This window comes from Oreochromis aureus, linkage group 6 (genome assembly GCF_013358895.1).
Source record: "Oreochromis aureus strain Israel breed Guangdong linkage group 6, ZZ_aureus, whole genome shotgun sequence".
NCBI lineage: Eukaryota > Metazoa > Chordata > Actinopteri > Cichliformes > Cichlidae > Oreochromis > Oreochromis aureus.
This window is the reverse complement of record NC_052947.1, coordinates 38532092-38548470: the sequence shown is the minus strand read 5'-3', so window position 1 is coordinate 38548470 and position 16379 is coordinate 38532092. Positions and strand designations below refer to the sequence as shown.

The following is a 16379-nucleotide window of genomic DNA, read 5'->3' as shown; positions in this document are numbered from 1 at the left end:
TGTGACAACAGAGCAGAAGAGAGTCCAGAGATTTCACAATAGCAAGGGGTCATCAGGTGTGTGCTCCCTCCTGTATGGTCTACCCCAGTACTGACACAGAGTCGCCTGTTTTGTACAACGTGTGAGAAACTTTAAACCTGATTCTTCCACCGGTGTCTGAAATGTATGAAAACAGCTTTGCACGCTCTAAATTAGACCCAGGAACATTAAATTAGGAATTACTGTTAACACAACAGCTGAACATCTCATCGGTGTTGTGCATGGTGAAATGTTTTTGTCTGAAAAACATCAGCTTGTTCATCAAGTTAAGTTCCCAGAGCTTTAAGCAAAGATCAGTCAAATCAATACCAGAGTACCAGGAGGTGGTGCAGGAGTCATCGATCTAATATTCAAAGAGTTTACTGAGAGGTTATTGCTTATTGAAAGGTAGGTGATTGTTCAGTTCAAAGAACAGAAAAGTGCAAATGGTTTAATGGATGCCAAAATCAGTCAATGATGATATTATTTTAATTTATTTTGATTCATTATCTAATTCAATCCTGAACAGAAGAGGTGTGAATCTGCGTCTTTGGTCACACTGTTGGTTAAAGACTCACCCTGGGTTGCCAGTTTTCATACTGCTTCTGCAGGTTGGCCCCGATGGTCTCCAGGGCCTTCTGTGGACTCATCGATAGAGGATCTGGGAAGCAAACACAAGAGTGTAAACACACTGCAATTAACACAGACACACATACAGACACACACACGGCAAAGAAAATAACCATAACTGAGCAAAACCACACAAGTCGATGTAGAACTAACAAACCAACCATATAATTACTGCTTTAACATTTAGTGATTAAGAATTCAGCCACGCCACGAGTACAAAGAGAAGTTGTTGGAAGTTCTTTCCAGCATCAAAGGGACATTTCTTATTAAATCTGAAGCGGAGTATGGAAAAATAGCAGCAGCCGCTAAGGTTGAAATATTGATGAGAGTAAATCAATATGGCATGAAGAAAAGCAGAATATAGATATAGGACAGATCAAATTCTGCTCAGCGGGAAAAAAAAAGATGTATTAGTAGGTTTTCAGGGGATAGTGATATGCGGAGAATGAAATCATTATTGTTCTGATCAATGAGGACTATTCACATTAGGTTACAACACGACAACGCCCGCATTATTTTACATTATGTCTAATGCACATAATATATTTACAAATCATATTTAATATTTTGTTTAGAAATGACAAAAAATAAGAAAGAATTCGACTTTTCAGATTTGAATATTTGAAATGTATTGATCATAAAATCCTTTTCATTCAATGTTTGCACTTTGAATGTGTCTTTAATGACTTAATATATTAGCAACATGCTAACAGGGCCAACTCCTCTGGTTTAAAAACAAAGATCAACTGTATTAAAGTCGAAAAGACCCCTGCACTTATTTGAACACTTCCATGGGGACTTTATGGTCTCAGTCACTACTTTTAAACATTATTTACTAGAACATAATGTTCATTTTGTAAATTGTGGTCCCATTAGAGCAAAAAAAAGTCAAGAAAACATGGTCTGTTTAGCATGTGGCTACTTAGAGATGAACAAGTCAGTGCCGCATGAGCGCACATCGTCCCCAGATTGTCGTCCAGAATCACCGTTCACTTGTCACTTGTCACTAACAGCGCGACATCATAAAAGCTCAGCTCATCATTAACCAGCTATTAGGTGCTCTATGTTTACAAGGCCTTGCTCTCTCATCTCGGGTTCAATCCCATCTGTGCCTACTTGGTGAGTGCTCAGTAATATCGTCTCTGAACCTGATGAACATGCATCTTGCAACATAATGCTTCTGTTTATACTGCATACACTGGCATCGCAATTTCCTGCTATGGTGCAAAGTGAAAGGCGGTTTCCACAAAACCACACACACACCAGTGAAAGAAAAAGCAGATGTGAGGTTTTTGTTTTGCCCCCCCCTCCCAATCTGCATGTGGCTCAAGCATCCAGATGAACACTAGAGTGCATTTTAGGACGTCATCCCAGCCTTTAACACTTCATACACCCAAATGGCTTCTCACAAGCAGAGTGGCAGGTCTATAGAGCGACAGCGTCCTCAGAAGCCACTGAAAAACTTTCAGAAACTTTAAGAGCTGTGTTTCCTCTTTAATGTGCTTGCCTGACTCCTAACAGTCAGTGAATCCCAGGGGAGCTAAACAATGTTTTTTGAGGTTCCCATTCAATGGAGACGGTTGTGTTTTTGTTCTATGTCACATTATGTGGTTCCGGTGAGGGCAGACTGCTTCATCCCGATGTGACAGAGACCTTATGAATTTAGCTCCCACGGGAAAGCTTGAGAATATCCCTGAAGTGAAAGTTCAAGCTTTAGTGTCATGTAAAAGTCATGGTGCTCAGTAGTGCTGAACACCACAACACTGCCTTGCTCTTTGAACCAAAATTATTTTTCACCCAAAAAAGGAAGAAGTCTGTGTTTCAGCCCAATAAAAGCTGTTTTTGGATCCCTTTGATCCCCTTTGATCACTGCGTGTACAGTAATGATAGTAACAACACGACTAAATGGCAACATGACACAATACAGAAATAACTGTATGACATTAACATTCTATTTTAACCATGTAACCTCATGACAGTCTGTTACCAAACCAAGAAATAAAATGAGCAAAGCAGTTGTGAGTCATCCTGAAGGCGAATGTTTGTAGTGGCTTTCACAGCAGTCCTGTGTTACACTGCTACGTATAACCTCGCAGCAGCATGGATGATTTTTGACAATCAAGATTCACGTACAGGACAACTCATGAAGTGTGTTCTTTGCATACTAATTAGTCCAGCTAGTACAGGACCAACACAGAAAAATAACTACTAGCCAGTATATTATATTGATACCCGTCATAAATATTGTAAAATTGTCGTTTTCAATAATCCAGAAAGCTGGCTGAAGCCAGATGTAAACAGTACACAGCTAAAAATGAAATCACAACTCTCGAGAAACTGATCGATGCGTCTGTGCATGTCTTGTTTTTTGGGGGGTTTTTTTTGGTTTTCTTGACCATTTCGCCACTGATGAAGTGCAGAGAGGTTATACTGGATATAGGGAGAACACAACTCCTTAGGGAGGGCAGTGTTTGTAAAAACAAAAACAAAAGCATGACTTAGAAAACAAAACTGTATTTTCAGATTTTTTTCTTGCCACGTTGAAAAGCACTATCAAACCCTCTCCACACACAACTCTGCAAAAGTGTTGCATTGCTCAAATTTTGTAAGCGGAGAGCAAGCTTCAGCCTGTCTGCGGTTTCAAATCACAAAAACCTGCAGCTTTGACATGAAGTGAGGACAGAGGCTGAGGCAGCCACAGTCGCGATGCAACTTTTTTAGCAGTCTTAATAAAATGGCACGTGTAAAACCAACTGTAACCATGTCAGCTTACCAATTTGAATAACTTTCACAGGTCTTCACCTCAGTGCTCGGCAGATCTCTAAAAATTGTTCCTGAGAGAAAACGCTCCAGGTACTTTGTACAGAAAACTAATATTTTTCTCCATATCTCTCCTCTCAATTTTATGACCTTTCTCTACTGTCCGCTCTTTTTTCTCCACACATTCCCCGTCAGACGTCTTCTAAGGTAACCCTTGTTTCTGTCATATTTCAGGCCTGCTTCCAGAATAAGATGACTGAGTACACATCAAAAGTTAGTGAGGCCGATCAGCGTACTATGGATAATCCTGGAAAACCCCAGAAGATATTCTAATGTGTGTCAAACCACATCTGTAATGATAAACTGAGGTGTAAACACTCGTCATTAAGGTCGTAAAAAAAAAAATCACAGCTGCACTAAATTAAATTTAGCACTTATAATAAATTTTCCGTGGCAAATCTGGATAATGCAACAATCCCTGTAAAGAGATAATGAATGCATTAGTGTATGATATCCGCTTGTTCACATTTGAGTTTTTGATGCATATTATCTAAAGTGTGTCCAAAAATCATTGACAGCATTCACACCTAGGAAAATCAATGCCTGAGAAAAATCTGTTTATTTTCACACCAACAACAGAAGCAGGACAGTGTGAGAGCCTTCAGTGAAATACATACGTTTCATTTAAGCTCAATAATTCTCATTATGAGCATTTCTTTATGTTGCATCCGAGTCTCTTTTATTTGTTTGGTGTCTGCGTGGACTCACCTATCCAGCACTCCAGTCTGGCGCAGGGGGAGGTCTTGACCACATCGGGTGGGTCCACTCCCACGTTGAGGCACAACACCAGTGCCACGCTCACAGTCTTCATCTGGGGGGCAGACACAGAACACAATTCAATCCTCACACGGCTCATCAATGCACAAATCAAAACAGGCTGGTGGATTATTTTTAACACCATTAAATCTTTATTCATGAGAGAAAATGCCATGAGCACACAGACTTGTATTCAAGTACATCCTGGGAGTTTTATCCCGGTACACCACAATCTGCTGCTGCTGGCCACTGAAGCTCCACTGGAGCGGTGAAGGTCAAGTGTCTCACCCAGGGGGAACCTAACAGCAGTTAATGAGAAAAGAGATGTACTCTTTCCTTTGGCACTCTCTGCATCTGGTCCAGAAATTCCCAAGTCTGAAGCTAATGTTGGTGGCACACCTTTAAGGAATCTAACCTGTGACCTCAGAGGTGTGTCAGCACACAGGTCACACTGCAGGCATGAATTTTGAACACTATATATATATTTAATGTAAGAGAGAACACAGTAGAGCCCACTACTACGCGCTGTGAAACTACTGCCCCGCTATGCCTATAAATACAGTATATAACTAATAGCACCCCAACTATTATCTTCTCCATCAATTCTATTTTCTGTGGTTTTCCATGTAATTATTAGTTTTATTATTTATTTTATTATTTGTATTATTGTAGAAAGAGGGATGAGTCATGTGATTGCATGCTGATTGTAAATGCATATTTTGCTTTGCTTTTTTTTATTTTGCAAAACAAAATATGCATTGGACATGTTTATAAATACCATTAAAAGTACAATTTCTCACTGATCACTGGCCTGTAGTAGAACGAATACATTAAAATAAGCCAGAAGACTTCCATCAAAGAAACTGACACCACCACTGGTAGGGAACACCAAAAAAAAGAAAAAAAAGAAAACAGGGAACAAAAACAAACAGGCCACCAAAGCAGAACAACCATGAGCCATGGGTTATGTGGCAGGACCAGACACATCAGCTTGATCAGGCAGTAGAGGCTTCCAACAAGGCAAATTCAACATTTCACCAGCAGTAGGCCGTCACTCGTTCCTTCCTGTCAGTACCTCAGAGTGCCTTTTGTGTGCCACAGCAACCATCAAGCTTTGTGACATCCCGTTCGATCCTGTAGCTCTAATGAGCTTGAATGAAGACACTGACACAAAGAGTTGATCTCAAAGGATTCTGACAGATAAAGACAGAATGATCAGCTGCCTAAACTCTTATAAATGCCACCAAAAAAACTATATCACCGCTATCTGTTACCAGACACAAGTTATGCAGCTGCACAAGAAGAATAGTAATTTTACTGACTATTACCAAAGCTTTAATGAGCAAAACAAAATATTTTTCACAACTGCAAATGTAAAAACAGTCATTTTAAATGGTGCTAAATCAGTTAAAATGACAAAATGTGACATTTGCACAGAGCTGAAGAATAACAAAAACTGCACGGCGGCATAACTGACGAGCTATCGGCCACACAGCTTAAACTGTATTCTTACAATTAATATTACAGCAGGAGGTTTAAAATAAAATATTCAGCTCGCTCCTGTATAATTGTGTTTATTTTGGGGGAAGTAAGATAGAATTCTCCTTTCAGTCATTATTCTAGTAAATTTGAGACAACAAAACAAATCGATTTTTGTACCACTCAGTGTGACCTTCATTTCTTAAGGTAGGAACCATTTTTTTTAAAACAGACTCTATTCACAAGCGAGTCACCCATTAGTTCCCAGAATTCATATTTAAACGTATACTGTATACATTATTTATATTTTACCTTGTCAAATCAATAATTTCCCACCATCTAGGTCTTGTGGCGTGTAAACATAACTATGGGAGAACTTATCTTTTCACATTTTGCATTTAAAATGCAAGAAGCGTCTATAGAGCACATTGTAGTGGCTAATTATTCTTTGAGTTTTATTTTCTAGTTCAGTCTCGAGATTTCTGCTCCACAAGCCGACCTGCCTCTGTCACTGAAACCGCCCAGCGGGTCAAGTGTTTGTTGATGGTTTTGCTTGACCTGCGTCGAGTCACGGTTTCATCATCATGGCGCTCTGTGAATCGAAGCCCGGGGGGTGTTCGCTCAGAAACAGACGGCGCTTGAACTTCATAAGGCCCTGTGTGTCATCTTGGCTCCAATTACCTGGAGGTTAGCTACCTGCAGGGTTCCCTCACAGCAGCTCTTTGCCTGAAATCAGGTCAAACTGTGTTAAGTAAAGTTTAGTGGTTGCAAAGCTTTGATGTCTGCAACCGCTTTTTTATTAATTATGTGATCAGTTGTGCGAAAGAGAAGGTTTGTCTCCAGTTTACTCTTTAATTGTTTTTATAAGACTTTAATTCTTTATATGTTTTACTACTGTTTTCCAGTTGATGACAGCTGACTACTACTACTTTCTCTACAGATTTTTAAAGGCTTATTTGTGATTTAGCATCCAATAACCCGGCTAAAGCCGAATGTTTTCGCTTTTTTTAGGTTTCCTAAAATTTCAAATCTTCTGTATTAAAATGAACAACAACAGATTACATTTCTCAATATATATTTTCTGTGGTTGTTTAACTGTGTCTGTTCTGTGAATTATTGCAGTTTAACAACAGTGAAAAAGTCACTTGTATCATGTTCATAAATGATTAAACTAGTGATAAAACTCGGTTTACTAGGTTTACAAGGGCCATTGATGGATTGCAGCCACACAGCGTTATCGCCACAGGCTAAATACAGAAAATTCACCAGCATTACTGAGGGGAGCTCGATGACTGGCCAGCTAGCATCCCTGTGCGGGAGTTTTCCCCTCATAGCCCGGAGGTCTGTTGGATTTTTTCACACTTTATGCATCAGGAAGCGTTATAAATAAACCACAGTTTTCTGACAGCTTTGAGTTGGAGTGAAATTGAGATAAACAGTGGAAAGTCCAGTTGTTCTTGATTACATCATTGGCTGTTTTTGTGCGCAGCCACGCTACTACAGCTATTAACACGCTGGGCCACATTTGTATAATTCTAGATCTTAAATCTGATGTAAATCCATTGAAAGCCCATGATCACATAAGTATTTTGGTATATGGATAAACTCATTTGGAAGCTCTAAAAGCATGTGGCAAAGAAAACGAGGCATGTACGAGCATCAGTGTTTTTGTAGTGAGCATTTCATGTGTGTCGAGTTTCTACAGGGTTAGAAAATTCTAGTTTAGTGCATAACAACACCATCACAGATGTACGATTGTTAATTGCAGGACAGGCATATTGTCGGCACAGTTCCATCCGAGTCTTCATCACCGTCACTAGTAATGGTTTCAGACGTGCCGCTATGTGCATTACTGTGCTGCTTTAACCATGACATTCTTTGTGGTGCAATAAGAGAGTTAAAACCTCAGCCCAGCTTTGTGCAAGTTATTTTTTCCCTTTTCTCTTGTTGTTTGCGACCCTTTTTGGTGTGGGTCTGCAAGTGATTTCCTAGTTTGTTACTGGTTCATGTGAAGCATGGCCTGCAATCGAAATCCTATAATTTCCTTGGTTTGGACAGATATGCACTGACATGACAGGTTTTATGTACTGTGTCTCCACATTCAGACCTTGAACAACAAACGGGATGCCCTACGGTAAAAGTCATTCCTGTTGATTTTCCTCAGCTTAGGCAGTGAGACACTTGTTTATGTGAATGGCATTACTGAGTGACTGCATGCTCACATACAACACCATGTAGGGTCAGCGCAATATTTCTAAGTCACCTTTGACAACAAGCGTTAAGATACCATCTCTGTCTGTACATAACTGAGCCATAACTGAGCAGGGTTAAGAGAGCTGTTTTGAAACTAATTAAGGTGCCCTGTGCGTTCCCACTGGCAGAACAAAACACTGTTGTGATAGTGGGACTCAGCAGGACAAGCTCAACAGGTACGCTCCTCCTCACACACAGATGAGCTCCGTTTCGCTTCACTTCACTCATTTTTACCCGCTCTCCTCACCCCACACTGCACTGTGTTTGTCAGGAACTAGGTCCCACAAATGGGAAGTGATATAGAAGTTTTCTGCTTGGCTACACAACAGTATTCACACAGTAGTCATCCAGTTGCTGTGCAGAACTAAACTAAGATGACAGCTCCATTACAGACATTGCATTGCTCACAGTGGTGTGACATTCCCTGACACTGAAAATAAGACTGGAAGGATTTAAACCTAATGAGGTCAAATCAATGAAATTAACAACAAACAAATCAAGTTTGTCTCTTTACATGAATGCAGCTCAGATTTAGACTTCACTTATGCAGGCGAGTCAGATATTAGAGACAAACAATCTCCTTGATCTTATTTTGAAAGTCACTTGTAGCTTGTTCACAGACCATTTATTTCCAACTTGGCCTTTCCTGTCCAGCAGGCTTGTTGGCCAGGTTTCGACTGTGGCACTCACTGATATCGTTTAGCTGCTTCGCCAAAAAAATGAACTACACGCATGATTAAAGGTACTCCAACTTCACTGTACTGTAGTGGTGCTAGTGAGTACTTGGCAAATTAAAGTACTTGGAGAGTCCAAAGCTGAAAACTTCTTTTGTGATTGTCACCCATACATGGACACCATCACACATCCATATGTGCAAAACTTTGGTGTCTTTGCCTTTACAAGATCTTTCTAATCCCGTCATCATCATTTTAGGTACACATGCACAGCTGCTCAATCCATCGTTATAAAGCAAATACACTCCTTCCTTTCATAATAAAAGCCCTAAACATACAGATACTACTCCAGTAATACAGAAGTCATGTAGTAACTGGTATTTTATGGAAGATTCTAGGATTTAAATAGAAATTTTAATTTAACTATAACTTCTTTTTCTTATGAAGTAAATGCATGATCTTCTCTTTTTGTCAGTGTTAGTAGAGGCATAAACAGAAAGTTTATCAAGTTATTGGTCATTGGTTTTATTCCCGGGAGAGCATGAATGTGTGTGCATAACTAGACATGTGTCCCTAGAAGGCCAGAAGACACCTGTTTCCAGCTACTTTATAAATGCATCTTTAAATCCAATGATATCTCATCAAAGGGGCCTAAAGTATGCCATTACCTCCCTTGTCACCACATCTAGACCATGGTGTGGTTTCTTGGGATGCACTCTATAAAGATTTTTTACGTCCTTCATCTTTCAAAGGATGGTGGCTTTCCTTCAAGCATGATGTCCCCTGACACACAGCTCAGGACTCAAATTGCAGAAAAGTCAATGAAAACTCGGGCATTTGGAAAGCTATACATTTATTATGTCAGGTTTCCGATTATCTTGTCCGAACCTTCATATCTTTTCATCTAAATCACTTAAAGATAAGTAGCATGCAGTTATTTCTTCTGCTGGGAGTAATTTTACTCTGTTAGCACAACAAACAAGTGTGATCTCCTTATGTGACACACAAGTGTGTCTGCGATTTGAATAAATACAGACAACTAAAAGCGGCTGGAGTCCGACTGACAAAACAAGGTGATTTATCAGCTAATGTGCAGCAAGTGTAGGTATTCTCTGTCAGTCCTGCAAAACACCTACAACAATGGCCTGGGAAAAGACATAAAACACACCACAAAGATGCCAGCTCAACTGGGAAGACCCAGATCAGATTTGCCCTTTTTAAAATACAACAGCTGAAATGGCAGCACACTTTAGAGACATATTAATCCAAAGTCCGGAGAGAGGTAAAAAGATGTTACTGTTATAGCAGGTAAAATGTCAAAGAAAACTGCTGAGAAAATTTTAAGGTCATTTTTTTTCCCCTTTCTTTCTTTAAAAAAAAAAAAAAAAAAAAAAATCACCAGCACACAAACACCAAAGAAATGCATCAGACTTGTCAGGTAAGGAAAACTGCAAAAATGCATATAATTAAGATCATAGTATAAACAGCCCTGATGAAATTATTTGTTTCCATTCAGCTTCCCACGCAGATAATTTATAATCCATTCAATACAAATTTGCATGAGAATAATGGAGATGAATGAGGGACAGCGTTTCTTTCTGTTCCAGCTCAACACTGCGATACAACATGGCATTTGAGTGTGACAGTACGCAGATGTGCTCCAAATTATTTCTACTGATTTATCTGCTTGTTTATTCCACTTATTATCCAATGCACAGTGAAAACAAAGAACAGTACTCCTTCATCAATTTGGAAATTACTGGTTGGGCATCAGATATAATGGTGTAAATCTTCATGCGTTTGTGTAAATGAGTTCCTAGCCTTGGGGTGGTGGTGGTGGTGGGGCTTTCAGACCTTTGGCCTTTTTGCTATAGTGATGTAATTACTACTGGCATAAACAAAGTAAAAGTAACTTATTTTAAACTGTGAAATATAGAGGTGTCCTGATTCCCTTAATGTTGGTTATTTGCTGAATGGAGACCTCGGGAACAAACAAAGCGAACATGAAAGTGCAGAATTTGCAGTTCCTTCAAAGGCTCAAAAGGAAAAAAGTCAACGCCCACAGAAAAATGTCAACTTTACAGCAGATGTATTAACAGACTGGTACCAAAAAAAGTAAAAATTAAAATATAACAAGCAAAAATACTGCCAATCAACACCTTTGAAACAAGTTGTAAGTTGAGTTGTATTAAGGCCATTATAGCAGGTCATGGCCTCTGTGAGTGAAAGGCTTAGCTGTTGGGAGTTTAGTTACACAACTGAAATATTTTTAAGACGTTTTCTGACAAATAATATGTTTTGCTGTGTAAAATAATATATATATTATTTGGTAATAATCACTAATAAGCAGTTATCTTTGTCTGTGAGATCCAAACATAATCTGTGGATGCTTCTTAGCATTAGCTGGTAATTTGTGTCCACATAGTCTTTTATCTACAGTCAAAGACATTACACACAGAGATATAGAACACAACAAACTATATAAACAGGCATTCATTATTATTATTATTTATTTTTTTCATTGTTTTTAATATGTGCTCATCTCCTGAGCTCCATCAGTGGATTATCAACTGTCATCGACTGACAGGTGATCATATATTGGCAGGTAGATTTGCATTTAAGAATGACCTTTATTCAGTAAACATCTCACAAATTCATATTGATCAAAGATGAGGTAAAGTATTTTCAAAGAGTTTCCACTCCACATAGTAATAATGTTCTTAAATGAACTTCAATAAACAATCTTGTTGGTGATTAAACCAGGCCGTGCTTTTCTAACATGTTTACTTGTGAAGGAATGAATCATCAATAATCATTGATTTTAAACTGTTATGTTGGATACAAACTGTGTACAAACACAAACTTGAGTGTCAGTTAAACTTTGATCAGGATGATATTTCGAAGGTCTTATTTGTGTAGAAGTAATAATAAGGAATTATTAGGTGGCTTCAGTACACACACACACACACACACACACACACACACACACACACACACACACACACACACACACACACACACACACACACACACACACACACACACACACACACACACACACACACACACACACACACACACACACACACACACACACACACACACACACACACACACACACACACAGAAGTATGAGGCATGCGAGAGAGTATATATATATACACACCTTCTGCCTTCAAGCATGCTGTTGTTCAACCCGTTATTAAGAAGACTAATCTTGACCCTAGTGTTCTTTCAAATTATAGACCAATTTCTAAGCTTCCCTTTATGTCAAAGATCCTGGAAAAGGTGGTCTGTAAACAACTTCAGACCTTCTTAGATTCCAATGATATCCCTGAAAAATTCCAGTCGGGCTTCAAGCCTCGACATAGTACTGAGACAGCTTTGCTAAGAGTTTTAAATGATCTCCTTTTAACCACCGACTCAGGTTGCTCTGTGGTTCTAGTCTTACTGGATCTGACTTCTGCGTTTGACACAGTAGATCATAACATTTTATTATCAAGGTTAGAGCATGTAGTTGGCCTTAAGGGCACAGCCTTATCATGGTTTAAATCTTATCTTTCAGAGAGGTCATTCTCTATCACTATGGGGCAATACTCCTCCTCCTCTGCTCCTTTTCTCTGTGGTGTGCCCCAGGGGTCTGTTTTGGGCCCTATGTTATTCTCTCTGTACATGTTGCCCTTGGGATCTATTTTTCAAAGATACAATATTTCTTTCCATTGTTATGCCGATGACATTCAAATTTATTTCCCTTTGAGTTTGAATGTCACAGATCCATTGCATACATTGTTTAACTGTCTTCATGATGTGAGAACCTGGCTATCGCAAAACTCTCTAACCTTGAATGACAGTAAAACAGAAGTTATTGTCTTTGACAGCCATATTCCATTGAACCAGTTAACTGTTACCCTTGGCCCACTTGCCAGCTACCTCTCCAACGTTGTAAGAGACCTTGGGGTACTCCTGGATAGCTCTTTCAAATTAGAGAAACAAGTATCTACTGTGGTTAAATCCAGCTTCTATCAGCTACGTCAAATTGCTAAAGCTAAGCCTTTCCTCTCCCACAAGGACCTTGAAAAGCTTATTCATGCATTCATTACCTCTAGACTGGACTATTGTAACTCCCTCTATTTAGGCCTCCCTCACTCCTCTCTTCACCGGTTGCAATTAGTACAGAACTCTGCTGCACGCCTTTTATCGGGTGCGAGAATGCATGATCATATGACTCCAGTTTTAGCCAAGTTACACTGGCTCCCTGTGAAATTTCGCATTGATTTTAAAATTCTTTTACTCACCTATAAAATCTTAAATAACATGGCCCCTAGCTATTTAACAGAACTTCTTCATTTGTATAATCCCATAAAAGCATTAAGATCTTCAAACCAGATGCTCTTAATGCAACCTAAGTCTAGGTTGAAAACCAGAGGTGACCGTGCGCCTTTGCCATTGTAGCTCCTAGACTGTGGAACAACCTCCCTATTGCCATTCGCTCTTCTGAGACTGTTCAGTCTTTTAAATCTCGTTTAAAGACCCATCTTTTCACTCTGGCTCTGATGTAAGATAGTTTGATTATCATTTGGTTGGTTTTTATGGTTGTCTCCTCCTGCGTTGTATCTTTCTTATCTTATTTTTATCTGTCTTATCTTATCTTTTAATTTGTGAAGCACTTTGATCATAACTGTTGTTTTTAAATGTGCTATATAAATAAATTTTGATTTGATTTGATTTGATATATTCTTCATAGTAAAACAAGAAGAGTTCAAGCTGACTAAGTTTTAAAGAGAGCAAGGATTTGCAGAGCCTCTCCGACTGTGAAAAAAGAAAGAAAATAACCTTTTGACCCTGAACAAGTGGTTCGTTTATCATCAGATAGGGGCAGTGGGCTGTTAATTTGCTTGTTAGCACTAATCTAGGTGAAAAATTTAACCAAAATTAGATAATAAAGGTATACTGGCCCTCATGGATTTCCAATAATATCATGGGGAAGTGAGATAAGAATTAAGTAGTTCATTCTTTCCTGTGCAGTCTGCTCTTTTAGTGGGATAAAAGAAAAAAAAAAAATGGTGAAACAGAAGAGGGTGTGGAAGGGAGATAAAGTATGTACGTGCAGCTCAGTGTGTGTTCATGTCTTCCTGTTTCAGCTCTGTAGATATAAGTGGTTGCTGTCCTCCTCTCATTAACTACACGTGACTCCGGGGGATTTTCCTGCCGTTTCTATCCAGACCCCTTTAAGACTCCCATACAGCCCCGAGCACCACCTGCTATGTCGATCAATGGACCCTGATTAATCCATTTGTTAGGCCCGCCATAAATAAAGGTTATTAAGATGGTGGAGCGCATTGATCGTGTGCCATAGCAGCAACCGGTCAGATATTGGACGCTTAATCTTAAAAACCAGAAAAAGGCCAAACATCACTACACATTGATCTGATTTTTAAATATAAAGACTACATTTTGGATATTAAAAAGTTGCAAATGTGGCAGGTACACCAAAAAGGAGGAAAGAGTGTTTATTATGTTATGAATTACTGTAAACAGGAAGCAAGAAGACAAAAAGGAAATGGACCCATACATGGCTGGTAGAGTCAGACAAAGACTGTCTGTTGTTCAGCAAAGTTTTATAGTTTTCCCACAGCTGCATTTCATTGTAGACTACAATAAAGCACAACACAAAAGAAACTATAGTGGGTAATCACGCCACTCACACTCAGAGGCAGCTGCCCAATATTTCCATCGTGATTCTAAAGTTACTCACGGGTGGCTTCATCTCTACAACATTACATTCATCTCTATACAACAGTCTTTAAATACATCAAGGCCTTTTTGCAGAGCTCCAACCAGTGGATGCTTGCCTGACTCTACAAGCTAATAGTAAGCTAATGGTAAACTGCACCTCTACCTCTATTATTATCATCATCTTCATCATCATCAGTGAAAAAGTCAACAATTTTATAAACACACAGTAACTTATACAACGTATAAAAAAGGTTAATTCTTTGTTATCTAAGCCTGTGCTTTTCAACTGCGGCGCCATGAGAGATCGTCAGGTGTGCCATGGGAAATTATTTCACGTCACTTAATTAGTCTATAAAGTGATCATTTAATTACTGCAAATAATCTGCCATTGTTGAGCATCGGTGTCTTTGATGCAGTGACTGGCAGAATAATAAAATACTCTTTCATGTTCGTGTGAAGCAGCATGTAGCGCAATAATGAACTTGTTGAGTTAAGACAACAGACGGTGATGAGACATAACAACAATGGATCAATATTGGAAAAAGAAAAAAGAAGACTCCCAACTGGGCCCTGGACAAAATTATAATCCAGGTGAAGTGTCTGGCATGAGTGGTGGTCCAATCAAAGCAAAAACTGTGAGCTCGAGCCAATCCAGCGAGCGTTGTTCGTCTGGATTTCCTTTCGCTGGAGATCCAGCTGCACTGACTCCGTTATGCTTAGTGTGCGGAGAAAAGCTTAAATGCAATCTCTAAGCTAAACATCTGCTACTTCAAAACAAAAACAAGGACTATTTTCTTCGACTTCAAGAACACACTAAGAAACAGGTAACTTTAATGAGAAAAGGTCTCCCAGAGCTCTAAAAGCTAGCTACTTAGTAGCAAATTCGAAGCCAAGTCTCAAAAAAAAACAAAAACGCCGCCACACACTGGCAGAGACATTATTGCTACCTGAATGCAAAGCAGTTGTGTATGAGATGCTCAGCCCTGACATGGTTAAAGAAATAGCCAAAGTCCCACTTTGGCAGATAACACAATTGCCAGATGTGTTGATGACATTTCAACAGACACCGAAAGTGAAGTAAAACTTTATATTTTGCAAGGCATTGCCAGAAAAAAAGAAGACAGCAAAAATATCAGATCATATCAGAATGTCTTGAACATGGAGAACGCCTGTATGAGCAGTCGTGGTCGACACAGCAAAGGCTTCGTTAGCAGAGAGAAAGAGATCCAGATGTGCAGTGCTGGATCTTGCCCCACGAGGCGAGACTTCACCAGCAGACCTAGCGTCTGTGTTTGATGATGTGCACACTTGTTGCTCCTTAAGAACTGGCTGTGGCGCAGCAAAGTACCGACCTGTGTATGAGCTGCAGGAGGAACCAACAGCATTTTTGACTGATGAGAGGTGCGATGATGCAAAGCTGTTCGAAGTGATGAGTGGTGTGCAAAGGCTGCTACACATGCTAGATACATTTCAGCATACAAATGAACTGAACACATAAATGCAAGGCCAAAATGAAAACCTACTGACAAGCACAGACAAAATGGATTTTGTTTGAAAGGTGCACCTCTGGCAATAACATCTAGAAAGTGCCATCGCTTGGCGTGTTCCCACTCACTCCAAAATGGCAAGCAGATGTCAACAATGCTGCACAGTGAGAGATAATAGAAAAGCACCTAAAAACTCTTTAGAAGTTGTCATTTTATTTCTCCTCACCCGTCACTGAATGACTCGGTCTGGGACCCAGACAGCAACAGTTTTTGGAAAGGATAAGACAGTATAGGACCAGGAGAAACTAGCATGGCTGCCATAAAAACTCAAAAGAGAGCGAGCTACTGAGAGCTATTGAGGAAGAGCTTCATGTGCCATCCATTTTCTTCCACTTATCCAATTCAGTGTCGCAGGGGGGGTTGGAGCCTATTCCAGCTGCCCGAGGACAAGAGGCAGGGTACACGCTGGACAGATTGCGAGTTTCTCACAGGGCTAACACAGAGAGACAACTATTCACACCTACGG

General features: G+C 39.6%; 1 protein-coding gene across 5 annotated transcripts in view; it reads right to left on the bottom strand.

Moving 5' to 3' along the window:
- The window catches only part of rptor (regulatory associated protein of MTOR, complex 1), a 198722-nt gene that overhangs the window by 168971 nt on the left and 13372 nt on the right, over nucleotides 1-16379 (bottom strand). For all 5 annotated transcript variants that reach the window (XM_039613380.1, XM_031754181.2, XM_031754182.2 and 2 more), the window contains 2 exons: nucleotides 4177-4279; nucleotides 597-679 (listed from right to left, as the gene is read on the bottom strand). In XM_039613380.1, the coding sequence (XP_039469314.1) occupies nucleotides 597-679; nucleotides 4177-4279 (186 nt within the window). The remainder of the gene's footprint in view (nucleotides 1-596; nucleotides 680-4176; nucleotides 4280-16379) is intronic.